General features: G+C 35.7%; 1 protein-coding gene across 2 annotated transcripts in view; it reads left to right on the forward strand.

Annotated features, from left to right (window-relative positions):
* Positions 1–21,400, forward strand: part of PRIM2 (DNA primase subunit 2) — a 348,531-nt gene that overhangs the window by 199,163 nt on the left and 127,968 nt on the right. For both annotated transcript variants that reach the window (XM_045498644.1, XM_045498645.1), the window contains exons 9-10: positions 4,499–4,571; positions 9,405–9,590. In XM_045498644.1, the coding sequence (XP_045354600.1) occupies positions 4,499–4,571; positions 9,405–9,590 (259 nt within the window). The remainder of the gene's footprint in view (positions 1–4,498; positions 4,572–9,404; positions 9,591–21,400) is intronic.

Genomic DNA, 21,400 nt, shown 5'->3' on the forward strand with positions numbered 1-21,400 from the left:
TTCAAACATGTATTAAATAGCCATATGTACCAACTCCCTAACCAAGATATAAGTTACCCCTTCTGATCATGAATGAGTAGAGGAGAAATCTCATTCCTAATTCTGGTGCTTAACATCTTCATTTGTGTCATTTTTCCTCCCATGGGTTTCATGCTTGCCCTTATGGGGTTGGCTGGTGGCCATCTTTCTGTCTGTTGATAATATTTTTAGAAGTATGATGTCTCTATACAGTTTCCTTATATTCTGTCTGTAGTTATTTATACTCATTAGTCTTTACATTAATCATTGCTACCGGTCTCTTTTGTTTCCCCCTTGAAATTTAGCTCTTTTGCATAGCCCATTAAACTGTGGAGGAACAAGTATTTTATAGTGCCATTCAGGCAAGTGTGTGTCCTCTTAAATATCTTCTCTTTGTATTTAGTATACTGCAATAATCTGGGCTGAGAAAAACTTCTTTGTGGGATAGTATATCATTTGGTTCTGTATAGTCAATAAGTAGTCATGTTTGTGCATCATTTTACCATTTATGGAGGACATTTGTATTTGTTAATCTTTTAAATCTAAATAGTCCTTTTTAAAAAATGTTTATTTTGAGAGAGAGAGAGTGCAAGCAAGGGAGGGGCAGAGAGGGAGAGAGAATCCTAAGCAAGCTCTATGCTCAGCATGGAGCCCAACATAGGGCTCAATCTCACAACGGTGAAATCATGACCTGAGCCGAAATCAAGAGTCAGACACTTAATCGATTACGCCACCCAGGAACCCTAAACAGTATTTGTAGACTGAAAAGCTGAAGCTTGTAAAGGTCAACAGTGTCCCAGTACCTCCTAGCAGGTTGATGGCTCCTCTGTAGGATCATGCTGCCTCCTTTCCCATCCTGTCTTTTTGTGCTTCGTGGTCAAGACTGCAGTTTCTTTGTGTACTAAAATACAGTTTACCGATTTTAATTAGCACTTTGAATATATCATTTCATTTCTCCAGTATTTCTGTTAGACAAGCCTGGCATTATTAATTCTGTTTACAAATGAGGATAGTGCAAATCAGGGCAGTTAAATGACTTGCCCCAGTTTGCCAAACTAATGATTAAAAAACAAGAACATATCTCTAGATTCTAGCCTACTGCTATTTCCATTGCCTCATGCTGCCTCTTTGCTCTACTGTAATATAAGTTGGAAAGTGAAATAGGTTTTTATTTGGGGGATTTCACTGAAACAACTCTCCGTTATACTGTATATTAAAATGTGAAATATTAAAATTAAATGACGACTACTATTGGCTTAATTTAGCATGAGTTTTGTATGCCATGCTACTACTATGATAAACAGAATGGTTAGAATCCAGTGATACATTAATTGTCCAAAATATGTTACTGAAAGGAGAAATAATACCACAGGCAAGAAAATGTGTTTTAGAGATTGGGATCATCCTGTACTACTCATTGGCATTCTGCTCCTCCTGCTCTCAGATTAATTCTGAGGCCATTCTTAGCCTATGGAGGCAGAACTCTCGGGATGGGAAATCTACATTTGGAACAGTCTCCCAGGCAGTGGCTGCAGCATCCCAAGATATACTCTGGTTTTGCTTCATAATTCATACCCATTGTTTAATCAGCAGATGGATTGATTGCAAGAATAATAGCCTTTCTACAGAGCATCTCGAGTATGTGTGTTGTTTAGCAGCAAGAGTCTATACTGAGCAGCTATTAGGTAGAGAGTCTGGAATTCTTTAGGATTGTAGTGCTACTTTACTCCAGAATTTTTCTTTAGTTGTGGAGTCTGCATAAACCTTGGTTTGACTGTGGCTTTCTGTGTAATCTCGCAGCTGTTGTTTGTTGTGTAATTCCTGAATGTCTGCATCTGAATCAGTGTTGGAGTTGGGCATTGTGTCAAGAAGCTGAAAATTTACGAAGTTAGATGGCTTTAGATGATATATACCATGTTGTTTCTTAATTTGTAAATAATACAACAGGAAAATGAGAATACAGCAATGAAGAGGATGGTGTGGTATAGTCAAGAAACAGGGAATTGAGAAATAAAAGGTTGAATTCCCACTGCACTGTAAACTTGCTTCTGATCTTACGAGTCTCTAACTCCTCTGGCCCCCCATTCGTTAAATGTAAAGTTAAAACACTCTCAGGGTTGTGAGGATGTAATTAGAGGATATTGGGGTCCCTCGGTGGCTCAGTCGGTTGAGCGTTGGACTCTTGATTTCCGCTCACATCATGATCTCACAAAATAAATAAATAAAGTTAAAAAGAAAGTAAGGATGAAGGCACCTGGGTACCTCAGTTGGTTGAGGTCTGACTTTGGTTCAGGGCATGATCTTAGGGTTTGTGAGTTCAAGCCCCATATCGGGCTCTGTGCTGTGAGCTGAGAGCCTGCTTCAGATCCTCCGTCCTCCTCTCTCTGCCCCTCCCCTGCTTGTGCTCACTCAAAAATAAATAAAACATTAAAAAAAACCAAGGGTGTAATTAGAAGATATAGATAAAGACTCTTTGCACATGTGCAAAGTGCTGTTCAGATGTTACTTGTTTTAATAAACAGTGGTTACCATATGTCAGGTCCTTAAAGAGAAGTTACTTCAGTTCAGACCTTCTATCAACCCTGCAAAGCAGGCATTACTATCTCCATTTGACAGATAAGGAACCTGGGGTATAGAGAGTCTGAGTAACTTGCTGAAGGACCCACACTAGTAAGTGATGGTTCCTTATTTAAGCTCCAGTGTATCCCTTGCTCTGCTGCCTTGCTGTTAATAAGGGATCAATAGTAGAGACTTGAACTTCAACAATAAATTGCTTTATGCTTCTAAGAAATGGAAATGACACTTTAGAAGTCAGGAGATCCAGATGGTCACTATATTTTTGTATTATTTTTGAGTCAGTTACTTAAATGTATTCTGTTAAATACCTTTAAAATACTTGGCTATGGCACAAAAACAGACACATAGACCAATGGAATAGAATAGAAACCCCAGAACTAGACCCACAAACGTATGGCCAACTCATCTTTGACAAAGCAGGAAAGAACATCCAATGGAAAAAAGACAGCCTCTTTAACAAATGGTGCTGGGAGAACTGGACAGCAACATGCAGAAGGTTGAAACTAGACCACTTTCTCACACCATTCACAAAAATAAACTCAAAATGGATAAAGGACCTGAATGTGAGACAGGAAACCATCAAAACCTTAGAGGAGAAAGCAGGAAAAGACCTCTCTGACCTCAGCCGTAGCAATCTCTTACTCGACACATCCCCAAAGACAAGGGAATTAAAAGCAAAAGTGAATTACTGGGACCTTATGAAGATAAAAAGCTTCTGCACAGCAAAGGAAACAACCAACAAAACTAAAAGGCAACCAACGGAATGGAAAAAGATATTTGCAAATGACATATTGGACAAAGGGCTAGTATCCAAAATCTATAAAGAGCTCACCAAACTCCACACCCGAAAAACAAATAACCCAGTGAAGAAATGGGCAGAAAACATGAATAGACACTTCTCTAAAGAAGACATCCGGATGGCCAACAGACACATGAAAAGATGTTCAGCGTCTCTCCTAATCAGGGAAATACAAATCAAAACCACACTCAGGTATCACCTCACGCCAGTCAGAGTGGCCAAAATGAACAAATCAGGAGACTATAGATGCTGGAGAGGATGTGGAGAAACGGGAACCCTCTTGCACTGTTGGTGGGAATGCAAATTGGTGCAGCCACTCTGGAAAGCAGTGTGGAGGTTCCTCAGAAAATTAAAAATAGACCTACCTTATGACCCAGCAATAGCACTGCTAGGAATTTATCCAAAGGATACAGGAGTACTGATGCATAGGGGCACTTGTACCCCAATGTTCATAGCAGCACTCTCAACAATAGCCAAATTATGGATAGAGCCTAAATGTCCATCAATTGATGAATGGATAAAGAAATTGTGGTTTATATACACAATGGAATACTACGTGGCAATGAGAAAAAAGGAAATATGGCCTTTTGTAGCAACATGGATGGAACTGGAGAGTGTGATGCTAAGTGAAATAAGCCATGCAGAGAAAGACAGATACCATATGGTTTCACTCTTATGTGGATCCTGAGAAACTTAACAGGAACCCATGGGGGAGGGGGAGGAAAAAAAAAAAAAAAAAAAGAAAGAAAGAAAAAAAAAAGAGGTTAGAGTGGGAGAGAGCCAAAGCATGGGAGACTGTTAAAAACTGAGAACAAACTGAGGGTTGATGGGGGGTGGGAGGGAGGAGAGGGTGGGTGATGGGTATTGAGGAGGGCACCTTTTGGGATGAGCACTGGGTGTTGTATGGAAACCAATTTGACAATAAATTTCATATAATAAAAAATAAAATAAAATAAAATAAAATACTTGGCTATGTTTCTGCCAACGTTTATATGTAAAATGTCTTATTGTGATTTTAATCTGTATCAGAATAAATTTCCTTTGAAATGATTAAAATATGTTGTAAAAATTCTATTTTAATATTTTCTTCTTTTTTAATTTTAGTCATTCTTACACTGGTCAAGATTACAGTACACAGGGAAATGCTGGGAAGATTTCTTTGGATCAGATTGATTCGGTAAGCATTGCATCCTTCTAAACTTGAATCTTTGTCAACGAGGAAGCACAGATTTTCTTCAAAGATTATTTTGGGGTTAGGAGATGGGAGAGAATTTCATTTTATTGCTTGCCAATCATTTTTAAAGGAAGTCCCATGTGCTATACAGGTGAATTTTTGTAATCATAGGAAAATCAAACTTAATCAGGAAATTATTTGCATTCTGATGAACAGAATTTAATCAGTTTTTCCAAAGGGGTATTCTTTTAGGTGATGATAGCTAAATGGTATTTGTATGTTTATATTTAAATACCTTATACCTAAAAGGGCGCCTGCTGGCTTAGTCAGAAGAACATGTGACTCTTGATCTTGGAATCGTGAGTTCAAGCCCCATGTGGGGTGTAGAGATTACTTAAATATATAAACTTTAAAATAGGGACATCTTGGTGGCTCAGTCGGTTGAGCGCCTCTTGATTTCGGCTCAGGTCATGGTATCCTGGTTCGTGAATTAGAGCCTGTGTGACACTCTGCACTGACAGTGCGGAACCTGCTCGGATTCTCGCTCTCTGCCCTTCCCCCGCTCTCTCTCTCTCTAAATAAATAAATAAATAAACAAACAAATAAACAAACATTAAAAAAACAAGGATGTAATTAGAGGATATAGGTAAGGACTCTTTGCACATGCAAAGTGCTATTCAGACATTCAGATGTTACTTGTTATAAATAGTGATTACTTCCCATATGTCAGATTTTGGAACAGAAGTTACTTTAGTTCAAATCTCCTATCAACCCTGAAAAGCAAGCATTATTATCTCCACTTGAAAGATCGGAAACCTGGGGGATAGAGAGTCTGAGTAACTTGCTAAAGCACACGCTATCTCTCTCTCTCTCTCTTCTCTCTCTCTCAATAAAGAAATAAACAAACTTAAAAAAGTTTAAAATACATTGAGTGAATGAATGAATGAGTAAATGAATGCCCCACCCACCCACCTACCTACACACCAACCTTATACATTGAGAAAAAGAGAAATGGAAAATGCTAAGTTTGCTAGGGCTGCCATAACAAAATAGACTGATGATGCTTTAAACAACAGAAATTTATCTTCTCACAGTTCTGGAGGCTAAAATTCTGAGATGAAGGTGTTGGCAAATTTGAGGCCTCTTTCCATGACTTTTAGGTGGCCACTTTCTCCCTGTGTTCTCACGTGGTCTTTCCAGTGTGCTTGTGCATCCCTGGTGTCTCTTCCTCTTCTTAGGGCACCAGTCACATTGGATCAGGGTCCCACACGCGTGACTTCATTTATATTCCCTCTTTAAAGACCCCAGCTCCAAATACAATCACATTCTGAGGTCTTGGTGGTTAGGACTTCAACATATGAATTTTGGTAGGTTACAGTTGATTTCATTAACACTTAGTATAGGCTCCCATGCTTGTGTTGCTACTAGATTAATGGACAGTTCATTTCAACTTCACTTTGTGGTTCTGTTGTAGAATGAAAGAGTAGTATGCTTTACTATAATTTATAGAGTTTTTCTTTTTAATGCATTGTAGAATTTCTGCTCTACCCCAAAAAGGGAAACTAAACCAGCCATAAATAATCTTTATTTAGACAGTTACCAAATTATTTACAATAAATTAAAAATACATTGACATTTTAATGCTTGGAAATAAGAATAAGGTGAGTAGGGAGAGACCAGGAGTTTTTAGAGACCAGAATGAATAGGTTGTCTTCCTGTTTGGAAAAATTATAATCAAGTACTTGCAGTTAATATGTCTAGAAATAACATAAGGGTTGCTCACTTTGTACGGTTGAATTGAAATTTGTTCTCAAGGATGCCCCATCCTTTACTTTCCTCAAACAGTTATTATCTCTAACACTTCCTCTGTGCCATATGATTTGTGTTTATACTATGTGAATGGTTAGAAGTTAATTTTATTCCTGATTCAATCAAGATGTTCTGCCGTTCACAAGCAACTGTGAACTTCACTGGATACTGTGGGAAGACATAGAAATATAATCATTAATTTACTGAATATATATTGAACCCATCAATTATGTACCAGCCACTGTGCTGTGGATACAGAGGTGAATAAAACAGAAAATTCCTCTACCTTCATGGACCTTACATGAGGGAGGTAGACAGCATGTAAATAATAAATAATCAATATAATGATAAATTATCTTAAGTGCTATGATGATCATATCTGTGGGTCTATGCTTGAGACCCTGTGCTAAATTGATTAAGTGTATCTTTATCTGTACTTCTTCCTAACTATCTGTACTGCCTCGTCCTTATAACAGCATGTCATTATCACATCCCTTGATATTCTCAGTTTCTTCTTCAAATGTTTTCTTTAGATTTTTCTTCTCATTGAAATCTGGCTCTCTCAATGATGTTGTTTCTCCTGTGCCTCTTGGTCGGTTGGTCTGTCTGTCTGTCTGTCTGTCTCTCTCTCTCTGTCACACACACACACACACACACACACCTTAATTTGGTATGAGATGTGTCTTCCTTGGTCCATGTTACCATTTCCAAACCATTTCTCTGCCTTCCTGCCTTCCATCAGCAGAGCTATAACTCCTTTAAAGCCCTGTAATCCCATTACAGTTATCCTTGTTGCCTGCGTCCCTGTCTCCTGCTCTTGTTCACGGGTGACTGTAGCATGCTGTCATGGTCTCTTGCACTAGCATTACTCTTGTTACTATTCTTGGCCTCTGCAACATCCATGTTGATAATTCATCCATGCTCTGGTCTTACAATTCCTTTGTCTGCTCATTATCCATAAGCATTTTTCTGTTCCATTGCTGCCAACCTAGACCATATGTTTTCCATTTCCATTATTTGGATTACTTCCAGAGTATCTTCCTTGCTTCCGTATATAATCTGTTCACTACACAGCAGCCAGAGTTCTCTTTGTTTATCACATCATGTCAGTCTTCTGATCTGAACCCTCTATTGAGTTTCTATCACGTCTAGACTAAAATCCAAACTTATAACTATGGCCTATAATGCCATGTGTACTCATGATTCCAATTTCATCTTCTCCATTCTGTCCCATTCACACGTTTAGCCACTTGGACCTTATTGCTGTCTCTGGAGCACACCATGTTCATTCCTTCTCAAGATCTTTGCTTTTGTTTCCTTTACTTGAAGCAGTATTCCTGGATCTCATTTGACTGGAATCCTGCTTAAAATAGGATCATAGCTACAATGCCAACTCCTCAGAGAGGCTTTACTGGCCACCTAAAGTATTCCTTTCCTATTCACACTTGATCCCATTAATCTGTTTTATTTTCAAGGCTTTTGGAATTAGATGTTACCTTTATGTCTGCATTCATGTCTGTTCTCCCATTTGAATGTAAATTCTTTGAGGACAGGGTATTTGACTTCTTTGTTCACTGCTAGTTCCCCAAGGCTGCACACAGAGTTGTGTTCAGTAGATATTTAGTGATTGAATGAGTAAACAGTGTTCAAGGAATTGTGCCAAAGGAAGCTGAGGTTGAACTGGGTCTTGACCAATGGCTTGGCTTTGGCTAGATGGCATGGGAAGTAGGAAGGGTTTTACCCCAGGCAGGGCCAGTGGAGTGACAAAAGTGAGAAGGAACATACAAAACATGACCATGTGATCATGGAATAACCCAACTGACTGGAGCAAAGGATTCATATTGGTATGGTAACACACTGGGCTTTTTTACCCCAGTTCCATGGCACTTGATTTATGCCCTTGTTAGAGCACCCATATATCAGCACCATATATATGACTGATTTATGTGAGTTTTAGTTGTATAATAGTGACTGTTTCTTTTTATTTTGTGTAAGTGACTTAAAGGGGAAAATTACATTGTATTCATCTTCTTGTTTCCCAAGCCACCTAATACCTATTTGTTCTGTTGCACGTAATTGAAAAGTAGCTAGTTACAGACTTCGACAGAACCTTGAATGTTCATACTAAGGAGGTTAAATATTCATTGGTGTTTTTGGATTAGAAAAATGTTTAAGAAAAATAATTTGGTAATAGTATGAAGATACAAGAAGGAACACATGAAAACAGTAGACCTGACAAGGGAGAATAGAGGCCTGGCTGGACTAGGTTGGGGATGGAAGAATTTCAAAGTTGTTAAGATGAGAGGATAAAGAAACTGGATGGTCCCTAGAGGGAGCAGCAAAGGCAAACAAAGTGATACCTGCTCCTGCTTTGGGAGAGTTGAACTTGCGAAAAAATATGTGAGGGCATGAGAATTGTCTTGGGAGAAGGATATTGAGGAAGTCAAAGAGAATGCAATTGAAACCATAAATGAAAAAGGTTTTCTTTTTGTTAAAGTTTATTTATTAATTTTGAGAGAGAGAAAGAGACAGAGCGCAGAAGAGGCAGAGACAGAGGGAGAGAGAATCCCAATCAGGCTCCTCACTGTCAGCACAGAGCCTGATAAGGGGCTCAAACCTATGAACCCTGAGATCATGACCCAGGCTGAAACCAGGAGTCAGATGGGTAACTGACTGAGCTACCCAGGTGCCTCTGTATTATTTTCTTGCAACTGCATGTGAATCTATAATTACCTCAGAAGAAAAATTTAATTAAAAATGAAAAATAAATAAGTGAAATAAATTTTAATAATATATTTTACTCAATCCAGTATATCCAAAATTTTATCATCTCAACATGTAATCAGTCAGTATAAAAATGTTAAGAAAATAGTTCATCTGTAACTGCATTAAAAATACTTTCTTATAGTTTTTGTTTTTATTCTAATTAGACTAAATTTACAGTTTGCAAATTAGATTGAGTTTGCAACAGCTATTGTGAGGAACCTGGTAAACCTTCCACATAACAAAAAACTCTTTTTCTCGTAGCTTTCTACCAAATCCTTCCCACCTTGCATGCGACAGTTACATAAAGCTTTGCGGGAAAATCACCATCTTCGTCATGGGGGCCGAATGCAGTATGGCCTCTTCCTGAAGGGCATTGGTTTAACACTGGAACAGGCATTGCAATTCTGGAAGCAGGAATTTATCAGAGGAAAGATGGATCCAGACAAGGTAATTTTGAAAACTCACAACAGTAGCTGAAATTTTAATTTGGTTTGAAAACTTAAGGTCTGTTGGTCTATTTTTTAAATATACCTCTGAAATATAGTTGAACATTCTAAAAGATAAATGTGTCTACAATTTCATTTTGGTAAAAAACTCCCATATTAATCTAATAGATTCTAAACAAAAGATTGGGAAAGTTTAATTCAAAGGATGAGATTGAAACAGCATTGTAAGTGGTAAAGTCATGCTTAAGAGTCATTGTCTTTGAAGGTATACTGCCAATAGCCATTATAAGACTGAACTAGGAGATACTGAGAACAAAAACAATTTTAGATGCTTTTAAATTTTTTTCTGCAGAATCTTTCATTGAGCATTTTTAGTTAGACATTAATCACTAGAAACCTGAGGACTGCTTTTCAATCTATTCATAGTACCCAGATCCCCACTCCTATTCCTTATTTCTCTTCAGTAGTACTAGCTAATAACATTTTATTTTGGAAATACAGTTTTTTGTCCCTTGTGTGCCATGAATTAAGTTCTTTAATGCTTATTTGTTGGTTTGTTTTTTCTTAGAAAAGATAAATTATATAGAACAAAGAATATTTACCAAGTAAATTTCATAATGACACTTTATTAAGTCTTCCGTTAGTTGGCTAGAGCTGCCATAATAAAATCCCACAGCTTGGGTGCCTTAAACAACAAAAAATTATTTTTTCACAGTTCTGGAAGCTGGAAGTCTAAGATCAAGGTGTTGGCAGATTTGGTTTCTCCTGAAGCCTCTTTCCTTGGCTTCCAGATAGCTCCCTTATTGCTCTGTCCTCACGTGACCCTTTCTCTCTCTCTGTTCACTTCTCTGATGTTTATTCTTCCTCTCATAAGGACATCAATCATATTGGGGTAGAGTCCCACCATTATGACCTTATTTAACTTTAATTAACTTCTTATTTTTATTTTTTTAAGTTTTTATTGAAATTCCAGCTAACATACAATGTGATATTAATTTCAGGTATGCAATATAGTGATTCAGCACTCCATACAGTACCTGGTGCTCATCACAACAAGTGCACTCCTTAATCCCCATCACCTGTTTAACCCATTCCCCTACCCACCTCCCCTATGGTAACCATCAGTTTGTTCTACATAGTTAAGAGTCTGCTTTTTTAGTTTGCCTGTGTCTCATAATTATCTTTTTAAATGCCTTATCTCCAAATATAGTCACATTGGGAGTTAAGACTTCGACACATGAATCTTAGGAAGATACACCTCAGCTTATAACACATCTCTAGCTTTATCTTTTTTAAAAAGTTCAGATCATTTTATAATATTACAGATTTGTTTTTAAAACTGGCTTTATTGTAAATTTTTCAAAGAATCTTAAACTTATCATTTAATAGTTTTCTTTAAACACAATTTTGGATAATGTTTTTTAGACCTTTATTATATATTTTTTTATTTTAAGGTAACATGTTTTGATTATAGGAAATGTGAAAAATACAGAAAAATTTACCTGCCGTTCCTTCATTCAGAAATAACTATTATCACCTTTAGCCTTTCTCTCTAGGGTGTAGATAACTAGGTAGAATATTGTGTTTTAAAAGTTGACATTTTTTTAACGTTAATTACCACAGGTTGTTGAATGCTTTTTGAAAATATCATTTGGATGAATTGCATGACAGTTCATCCTTTGAACATGTTAGAATTTGTTTAATCATTCCCCTATTACTGGGCATTTCGTTGTGTCTTTTTGACTCTGTCATAAATGTTATTGCAACTAATATCCTCAGCACATAAATCTTTGATTATAGCTCTGATTATGTCCTCTGTATATATTCACCAGGGAATAAATTTACCTGGTAAAAAAACTATACACAGCTTTAAAGTTTTGATGCATGTTACACAAAATGACTATTTAAAAGGTTTTAAATTAGACTCTCATCAAGCTTTATGAGAATCTTGCTCTGTCACTGGCATCATTATATATTATTACTTTAAAATATTTTTTGATCTTTTTATTAGGAATTTGATGTATTAAGTGGGCAAGGGTATTAGGGTTCTCCAGAGAAACAGAATCAAAAGAGAAACAGAGGGAGGGAGGGAAGGAGAAAAGATACTTATTATATTGAATGGCTTAGGCGATTTTGCATCCTGACAAGTCCCAAGATCTGCAGTTGGCATCCTGGAGACCCAGGAGAGCTGATAGTATAGTTCCAGTTGGAAGACTGGCAGGTTTGAGACCCAGGCAGAGCCAGTGTTTTAGTTTGAGTCTGAAGGCAGTAAAAACCCATGTCCTAGCTCAAAGCAGTCAGGCAGGAGGAAATTCTGTCTTACTCACTGGAGGGTCGGTCAGCTTTTTTGTTTTATTCAGGACTTCAGAGGATTGGAGGAGACCCACTGACACTGGGGAGGGCAGTCTGCTTTACTCAGTGTACCAGTTCAAAGGTTAATCTAATCCAGAAACACCCTCACAGACACATCCAGGATAATGTTTGACCAGATGTCTGGGCACCCCGTGGCCCAGTTAAATTGATACATAAAATTAACTGTCATAGTAGATAAGTGCTTATGAGCCTTGATTTTGAAAAGAGAGAGAAGTTGAGCTAGCATTTTAGCTTGGTTTGTGCTGTAAACTGAGAGGGGAAAGAAGAAAGGGAGAGAAAGGGAAACTTGCTGCAAGTGCTAGGCCTTTGTCTTGTGCACCTGTTCACTGACCACCTTCTTTTATGTGTGTCTGGGATGGTCTATGTATCCATGTCGTCAGTATTTAATTATTTTAAATCAAAATTGTTTTTGAAAAACAATTTTAAATGCGACTTTTATTTTGCAGTGTAAAAGTAGTTTCCTCAAAAATTATTGTAAAAGAAAATCAAATAATTTTTACCTTTCTAGATAATATATTGCAGTCTGTATTTTCATTTGCTTATTATTGATTACAGAAAATAAATTATTTTGACTGAAGATTTTAAGTTACACTTATAATTTACTGTGTCTGTCTAGTGTTCTGTTGTTAGTCTGTACCTGTAAATAAATGTTCATGCTTTTCTCAATTATATCTTCTCACATATTTTTGCAACGGAATGTCATTTAGTATCCCTGAGTTTATTAAAATATTCTCTTCAGTTTGATTACCTATTTATTGTGACATAAAATTAAAAATACTCCTTTTAAGAAGTATAGAAAATTGATGGCTTAAAATACTGTTAAAGAGAATGATTTTGAATGAAGTATATTAGGCTTTTTTTTTTTTTTTTTTGTAGTGCTCCAATTAAAGGACCTTGGTGTTAAAGCTAGGAATGATTTGGAACGTTCAATCCTTCTGTTGTATGTTGTGGTGATAGAGTCAGTTTCAACTGAAATTCTTCTATACTATTGCTTCCCAAAATACCACATATCTGATTTCTTTCTCTTTATGCATATGTCCTCATTGTACATTATTTGAGATACATTGCTTTGGACATCTGAGCAAAAATTATGGGGACTTAGCCATTGCTTCTGAGGCAACAGAGAAGTCATTTGTACCTCCAGCACTTTTGAGCCACAGTGCTGTTACCACTGCTTCCTTCCCTCATTGCACTGCCTAGTTCTAAATATTGCTTCTCCCTAATTCCTTTCTAAAAATGAAGTTCTCTTAGTGAATTGACTGCCCAATTCGTATCTGTTTCTTTCTCTCATCTTCCCTTGCTTGTGTTTGTTGCAGACATATATTTAGTTGTTGTTTAATACTTTGAATACTTTTCAATCTAAAGTTATAGTTCATGTTGGAGGGGAATTTGCTGACTGTAAAATAACCTAAAGCTGCATGTATTAGTTTTTGTAACTGTCATCTGGAATATAAATACTAAAGTAGCAAATCCCGAGATATCTTTTATTAAGGTTTAGCAGTTTTTGTATTACAGTCTACAGTTTCTTGTTTTATCTTATAAACATTTTTAAATAGTACTAATGCAGTTGTGGAAGCAAGTTAAGGTTCTGATGCTCACTGTTATTTTTTATTGGGAATTCAGTGTATTAAGTCAGTGCTTCTATGTATGCAAAACGTAGCCATCTGTTTATAAAATGTTTATTCAGAGTTGTTAGTTTGGATTGGTTATTTCCTGTTTATTTAAAAATTTTTTTCAGACTAGCATACACTCTCCAGCAGATGATGTTAGTAATGTAGAGGTACCACCTTATATAGCTACCAGTTACTTGCTACCAGATTATACTCTTTAGTTTTGGGCACTTATCACTACTTTATATTTATTGTTTCTTAATTTATTATCTATATCCTACAGTTAGAAGAAAAACTATATAAAAGCAGGTATCTTGTCAGTCTTATTCACTGTTACATATCCAAGCACCTAGAACAGTGCCTGACTTATAATAGGCACTCAATAAATGTTTATTGAATGAACTGAAGAATAAGTCTCCATACAAATAAATCCATGGAAAAATAGAAAATTGCATGTTTTCCCTAAATTCCTTCATATAACTCAGGACACAGTACTTACACAATTGTTTGTTAATGTGCTTTTATTCCATTTATAGTGAACTTGAAGCTGAATTAAACCAAGAATTTTAATAGAACCTGAAATTTGCTATACAAGCTATTTATTTTATAAACTAGAAGAGATTTCTCATCATGGGCTTGCCAAAAGTCGTCCATGGTATAAAAAAGGTTAAGAACTTTTAAAGGTTATCATAGCAGAGGATAGGGCTTTTAGTTTATTGTCCTATACTTTATTTATTTAGTAATTGCAGTTTTCATTTTTCTCCTGCTATATAGAATATCAGTATTGATCTGTCTTCATTGAACTTTGAACATACCATCTTTAGAACTGTTAACAAATTGTAATATCTTTGTTTGCATTTATGTCTTATGACCAGGTTTTGAGCTACTTGAATAGAGGGACTATGACTTTTCCACTTTTGGTCTCAAGGGCTTAGCACAAGACCTGGAAGCTGTTAGATGTTAGATGTTAGCTGTTGAGCCACAGTGCTGTTATCACTGCACTGGGAATACATGGTAGATTCTGCCTAAGCTTTAAAAAGTGGCTTTGTGTATGAGAAAATACTTTTTTTGTTTCTTTTTTAGGTAGCAGTATATTTCTAACAAGTTATGAAATATTAACAGTTATTTTAGTAGCTAACCAGATTTGTTGTCTGACATGTATTTTTCTAAATCAAAATTATAGGTTGGAAGAATATATAACTACAAAGGAAGTGGTAACCAGTTATCATCACTATTATTTAATGTCCAGAAATATAGTTTCAGTTACAGTTATATACAAAATATAGTAGTCAAATTCTGATTCTCATTAAAAGTACAAAGAAATATGCATATGTGTGTGTGTGTGTATACACATACATACTTAATCCATTTACTTTGCATTGATTACTCAACAGATTTTATTTCATCATGGGTAAGTGTTCTGGAGATACTGCAAAAAAAGACCTAGCCCTTGTTTATGAGGACTTTATAGCCTCCTGGAAAAAACATAAGTGCAAATATACAAATTCAGTATGATAATTGCCATGGTTGAGATGGTCATAGTATTCTGTAGTAAAACATAGGAAGGGGCTGCCAGGAAGGAGAATAGTAACTGAATGTGTTATGCAGTGGAGATGTCATATTTGCCAGGTCAAGTTGCAAGGGAATTCCATGTTGAGTGGATTGTGTTTCAAGAGAAATGTTAGATAAGAGAGTGTAGCCTCTAGGTGGTAGAAATCTGAACTGTAAAAGTAGAATTGTGGCTAGAGATGAAGTCTGTAGATACAGGCTTTTATTTTAACATAATTACTAAAGATGGATGGATTAGTAGGCCAGTAAGAGGTGGTATTGCTAGATAGGTAATTTCTGACTGGTGTTAGGTCATCTTTGTATAGTCACTTGATAACTGTAGTTTAGTTAGATATACATAATTTCATAAGCTTGAATATTTACTAAAATTGCATAATGAATCTGGGATGTTGTGAAGGTTTACTGACAAAGAGAAATAGTTTGAACGAAATTTCCACCTGCATTTCCACTTGGTTCAAATGAATTTGGCTTCTTTAAATAAGGATTTCTGATTATGGGCCAACATTAATTTTTTAAAAATGTTTTTGCTTTAGGATTTCCATTTGCTTGGTAATAAGGTGAGTTGAAAGGTAGAAATAACAAGAAAGCAATTACAAAACATGATTGGTGAAAGGAAAGTATTGCTAGAGGAAGTTATTAAAGTGGATTGTGTTAGTGTTTCTTGGACATCAGTCTTGAATTAGGATTTGAAAGAAATGAATGACATGGATGAATACAGAGGTAGGGAAGGAAAATAATGTACACTGAACAGGAAATGAGGGAAAGGTAGTCAAAGCATTGTTCATGCTTCTATTATTTGTTTTTATTATTTGATAATTATTTCATTATTTACTATTTATTCACTGAGGGCTTTTTTCTCTGGCCAGCTAATTTGGGAATTGCTGAGATTTGGGGATGTTGTCATTTTTAAATTGCTTTTTTCAGGCTTCTTTTTGGATTTTACCTTGTCAGTATATTTGAATACCATTTTTATTTGGGTGCATATTGTACTACAGGATAAGGGATTTTTGTATTAAAATATCAACCATTTCCAAGAGGAATATTCTGTTGTTATGAATTATCTTGCAGAGTAATTATTTTAGGGCATACCTGACTCCCAAAATATTAGTTTCATAAGGTAGGGTTTTTATTCTTGGACTTAATTGTATTGAGTATGAATATTTATGATATATTAAAAATTTAAAAATAAAGCCTTTTTTTGAGTATAGTTGACACGTGATGTTACCTTAATTTCAGGTATACAACATAGCAATTCAGCAAACTTAAGCTTATGCCATGCTCACCACAAGTATACTTATAATCTATTATGATATTACTGGCTATATTCCTTGTGCTCTACCTTTTGTTCCCATGATGTATTTCTTCCATAGCTGGAAACCTGTATCTCCCACTCCCATTCACTCATTTTGCTCATTCCAACTCCCCTCTCTTCTGGCAAGCAGCAAATTGTTTTCTCTATTTATAGGTCTGTCTGCTTTTCATTTGTTTGTTTATTTGTTTTGATTTTAGATTACACACATAAGTTAAATCATGTGGTATTTGTCTCTGTTTTATTTCACTTAGCATAGTAACCTCTACGTCCATCCATGCTGTCACAAATGGCAGGATCTCATCCTTTATTATGGCTGAGTAATTTTCTATAATGTATGTATATGCGTGCGCACACACACGCACACACACACACCACTTTATCTGTTCATCTATCGATGGACACTTGGGCTGCTTCCGTATCTTGGCTATTGTAAATAATATTGCAATAAACATAGGGATATATACATTAAAAAAAATTATTGTTGGCATTTCTTTGGATAAATACCCAGAAGTGAAGTAACTGGGTCATAGGGTAATTCTGTTTTTGATTTTTTTTTGGAAACTCCATACTCTTTTCCACACTGGCTGTACCAGTTTAGATTTCCACCAGCAGGGCACGAGGGATTATTTTTCTTCACATTTTTGTTAACATTTGTTATTTGTCATCATTTTGATACTAGCCATTCTTACAGGTGTGAGGTGATATCTCATTGTTTTTGATTTGTATCTTTCTGATGATTAGTGATGTTGAACATCTTCCCATGTGTCTGTTGGCCATCAGTATGTCATCTTTGGAAAAATGTTGATAAGGTTCTCTGCCCTATTTTTAATCGAATTACTTGTTTTGGGGATGTGGGGTTGTAGAAGTTCTTTCTATATTTTGGATATTAACCCCTTGTTGGATACATCATTTGCAGTAGGTTCAATGGGTTGACTTTTTGTTTTGTTGATGGTTTCCTTTGCTGTGCAGAGCTTTTTATTTTAATGTAGTCCCAGTAGTTTATTTTTGCTTTTGTTTCCCTTGCCTTAGGAGATCTTCTAGAAAGATGTTGCCAAGGCCAATGTCAAATTCCTGCTTGTGTTCTCTTCTAGAATTTTTATGGTTTCAGGTTTCACATTTAAGGTTGTTACTCCTTTATGAGTTTATTTTTGTGCACGGTGTAAGAAAGTGATCCAGTTTCATTCTTTTGCACGTAGATCTCCAGATTTCCCCACACCATTTATTACAGAGACTATCTTTTTCCCATTGTATATTCTTGCCTCCTTTGTCATAGATTAATTGATCATATAAGTCATAGATCAATTGATCAATTGATCTATGACTTATATTGATAATTGATCATTGGGCTCTATGATGTTCCACTCATCTATGTATCTGTTTTTGTGCCAGGGCCATATTGTTTTGATTACTACAGCTTTGTAGTATATCTTAAAATCTGGGATTGTGATACCTCTAGCTTTGTTGTTTTTCTAAAGATTACTTTGGTGGTGCAGGGTCTTTTGTGGTTCCATACAAATATTAGGAAAATTTGTTCCACTTCTGTGAAAAATGTTATTGGTATTTTGATAGGGATTTCACTGAATCTGTAGATTGCTTTGGGTAGAATGGGTATATTAACAATATTAATTATTCCAGTCCATGAGCATGAAATATCTTTCCATTTGTTGTGTTGGTTTTCATTTCTTTCATCAGTGTTTTACAATTTTCAGAGTATAAGTCTTTCACCTTGTTGGCTATATTTATTCCTAGGTATTTTATTCTGTTTGGTGCATTTGTAAATGCAATTGTTTTCTTAATTTCTCTTTTTGCCACTTGGCTGTTAGTGAATAGAAATGCAACTGGTTTCTGTGTATTAATTTTGTGTCTTGCAATTTTACTGAATTCATTTATTTTTTAAAAATTTTATTTATTTTTGAGAGAGAGGAAGACAAGAGAATCCCAAGCAGCTCTAAACCATCAACAGGGAGCCTGATGCAGGGCTCGAACTCATGAACTCTGAGATCATGACCTGAGCTGAAACCGAGAGTTAGACACTCAACCGACTGGACCACACGGGTGCCCCTACTGAATTCATATATTACCTCCAGTGGTTCTTTGGTGGTGTGTTTAGGGTTTTCTATGTCTAGTATCATGTCATCTGCCAATAGTGATAGTTTAATTTCTTCCTTACATATATGGATGCCTTTTATTTCTTTTTTCTTGTCTGTTTTCTGTGGGTACAACTTCCAGTACTTTGCTGAATAAGAGTGATGAGGGTAGACATCCTTGTCTTGTTTCTGATCCTAGAGGAAAAGCTTTTTTTCACCATTGAGTATGATGTTAGCTGTGGGTTTTTCACATATAGCCTTTGTTATGTTGCGGTAGCCCCTCCAAACTTACTTTGTTGAGAAAGTTTTTATCATGATTGGATATTGAATTTAGTCAAATGCATTTTCTGCATTTATTGAGTTGATCATAGCATTTTTATTCTTCATTAATAAGATGTATCACATTGATTTGTATATGTTGAGACATTTTTGCATCACTGCAATAAATCCCACTTGATCATGGTGAATGATTGCTCTAATGTATTATTAAGTGCAGCTTGGTAATATTTTGAGGATATTTGTATCTGTGTTTGTCAGAGATATTAGCCTGTAGGTTTATTTTTTTCTAATGGTGTGTTTGGTTTTGGTATCAGGGTAATCCTGGCCTCCTAGACTGCATTTGAAAGCTTTCCTTCCTCTTCTATTTTTTTGGATTAGTTTGAGACTAGGTATTAACTCTAATTTAAATGTTTGATAGAATTCATCTGTGAATCCATCTAGTCCTGGACTTTTACTTATTTATTTTTTTTTGTAGTTTTTTGAGTATTGATTAAGTTTCATTACTAGTAATTGGTCTGTTCATATTTTTTATTTCCTCCGGATTCATTTTTGGAAGAATGTATGTTTGTAGGAATTTTTCTACTTCTTCTAGGTTGTCCAATTTCTTGGCATATAACTTTTTATAGTAGTCTCTTACAATCCTTTGTATTTCTGTGCTGTTGGTTAGTTGGTTATTATTTCTCTTCTTTTGTTTCTGATTATTTGGGTCCTTTCTCTCTCTCTCTCTTTCCCTTTTTTGGTAAGACTAGGTCAAGGTTTATTAATTTTGTATTTCTTTTCAAAGAATCAGTTCTTGGTTTCATTGATCTTTTGTATGTTTTTTTTCCTTTTTTTAAGTCTCTGTGTCTTTTATTTGTGCTCATATCTTTATGATTTCCTTCTTTCTACCTTAGACTTTGTTCTTTTTTTAGATCCTTTAGGTGTAAGTTTAGATTGTTTGAGCTTTTTCTTATTTCTTGAGGTAGGCTTGTATAGTTATATATTTTCCTCTTAGAACTGCGTTAGCTGCATCCCAAAGATTTTGGATCATTGTGATTTTACGTTCATCTGTCTCCATGTATTTTATTATTTCTACTTTCATTTCTTTGTTAACCCATTGGATATTTAGTGCCATGTTTAGTTCCATGTATTTGTGTTTCTTCCAGTTTTTTTCTTGTGATTTCCATTGTCATGTTGTGGTTGTGGTTGGAAAAGATGCATGTTATGCTTTCAGTCTTCTTAGATTTATTGAGATTTGTTATGTGGACTAACATATCCTGGAGAATGTTCCATGTGCCCTTGAAAAGAATGTGTATTCTGTTGTTTTTGGATCTGTATATGTTATATCCATCTGGTCTAATATGTCATTCAAAGACACTATTTCCGTATTGATTTTCTGCCAGAAAGATTTACACAGTGATATAAATGAGGTTTTAAAGTTCCTTACTATTATTGCATTACTGTCTATTACTCCCTTTATTTCTGTTAATATTTGTTGTGTATATTTAGGTGCCTAAGGTTGAGTGCATAGATATGTACAATTGTTATGTCCTCTTGTTGGATTGATCCCTTTATCATTATGTAATGCCCCTGCTTATATCCTATTATAGTCTTTGTTTTAATACCTATTTTGTCTGATGTAAGTAATGCTACCCTGGTTTTATTTTCTCTTTCATTTTCAAGAACTGTGTCTTTCAATCCCATCACTTTCAGTCTGTTTGTGTCTTTAGCTCTGAAGTGAATCTCTTGTAGGTACATTATAGATAGGTCTTGTGGGGTTTTTTTGTTTTGTTTTGTTTTTTAATCCCGCCACCTGTATCTTTTGATTAGAGTGTTCAGTCCATTTACATTTAAAGTAATGATTGATAGGTATGTATTTATAGTCATTTTGTTCATTGTTTTCTAGTTGTTTCTGTAGTTCTTCTCTTTCCTTTTTTCTTCTCTTGTTCCCTTTCATTGTGGTTGCTGACCACAAGCTACATTTGGCTTTCTCTTTATTTATTAATGTTTATTTGTTATTGTGAGAGGGAGAATGCACACAAGCAGGGGAGGGACAGAGAGCTGGAGATGGAGCATCTTATGCAGACTCTACGCTGACAGCAGAGATCCCAGTGCTGGACTCAGTCTCATGAACCACGAGATCATGACCAGAGCCGAAGCCAGATGCTTACCTGACTGAGCCACCCGGGCGCCCCATGGCTTTCTCTTTATTTTTTGTGTATCTATTGTAGGTTTTGGTTTTGTGATTACCATGAAGTTCTGTATAACATCCTAAGTATATAGCAGTCTATATTAAGTTGATGGTCACTTAAGTTTGAACACATTCAAAAAAATTTTTTTTAAACTCCCTTTTCTTTTTTTTTTTTTTTTAATGAAGTTTATTGTCAAATTGGTTTTCATACAACACCCAGTGCTCATCCCAAAAGGTGCCCTCCTCAATACCCATCACCCACCCTCCCCTCCCTCCCACCCCCCATCAACCCTTAGTTTGTTCTCAGTTTTTAAGAGTCTCTTATGCTTTGGCTCTCTTCTATTCTAACCTCTTTTTTTTTTTTTTTCCTTCACCTCCCCCATGGGTTTCTGTTAAGTTTCTCAGGATCCA

This window comes from Leopardus geoffroyi, chromosome B2 (genome assembly GCF_018350155.1).
Source record: "Leopardus geoffroyi isolate Oge1 chromosome B2, O.geoffroyi_Oge1_pat1.0, whole genome shotgun sequence".
In the NCBI taxonomy this organism is placed as follows: domain Eukaryota; kingdom Metazoa; phylum Chordata; class Mammalia; order Carnivora; family Felidae; genus Leopardus; species Leopardus geoffroyi.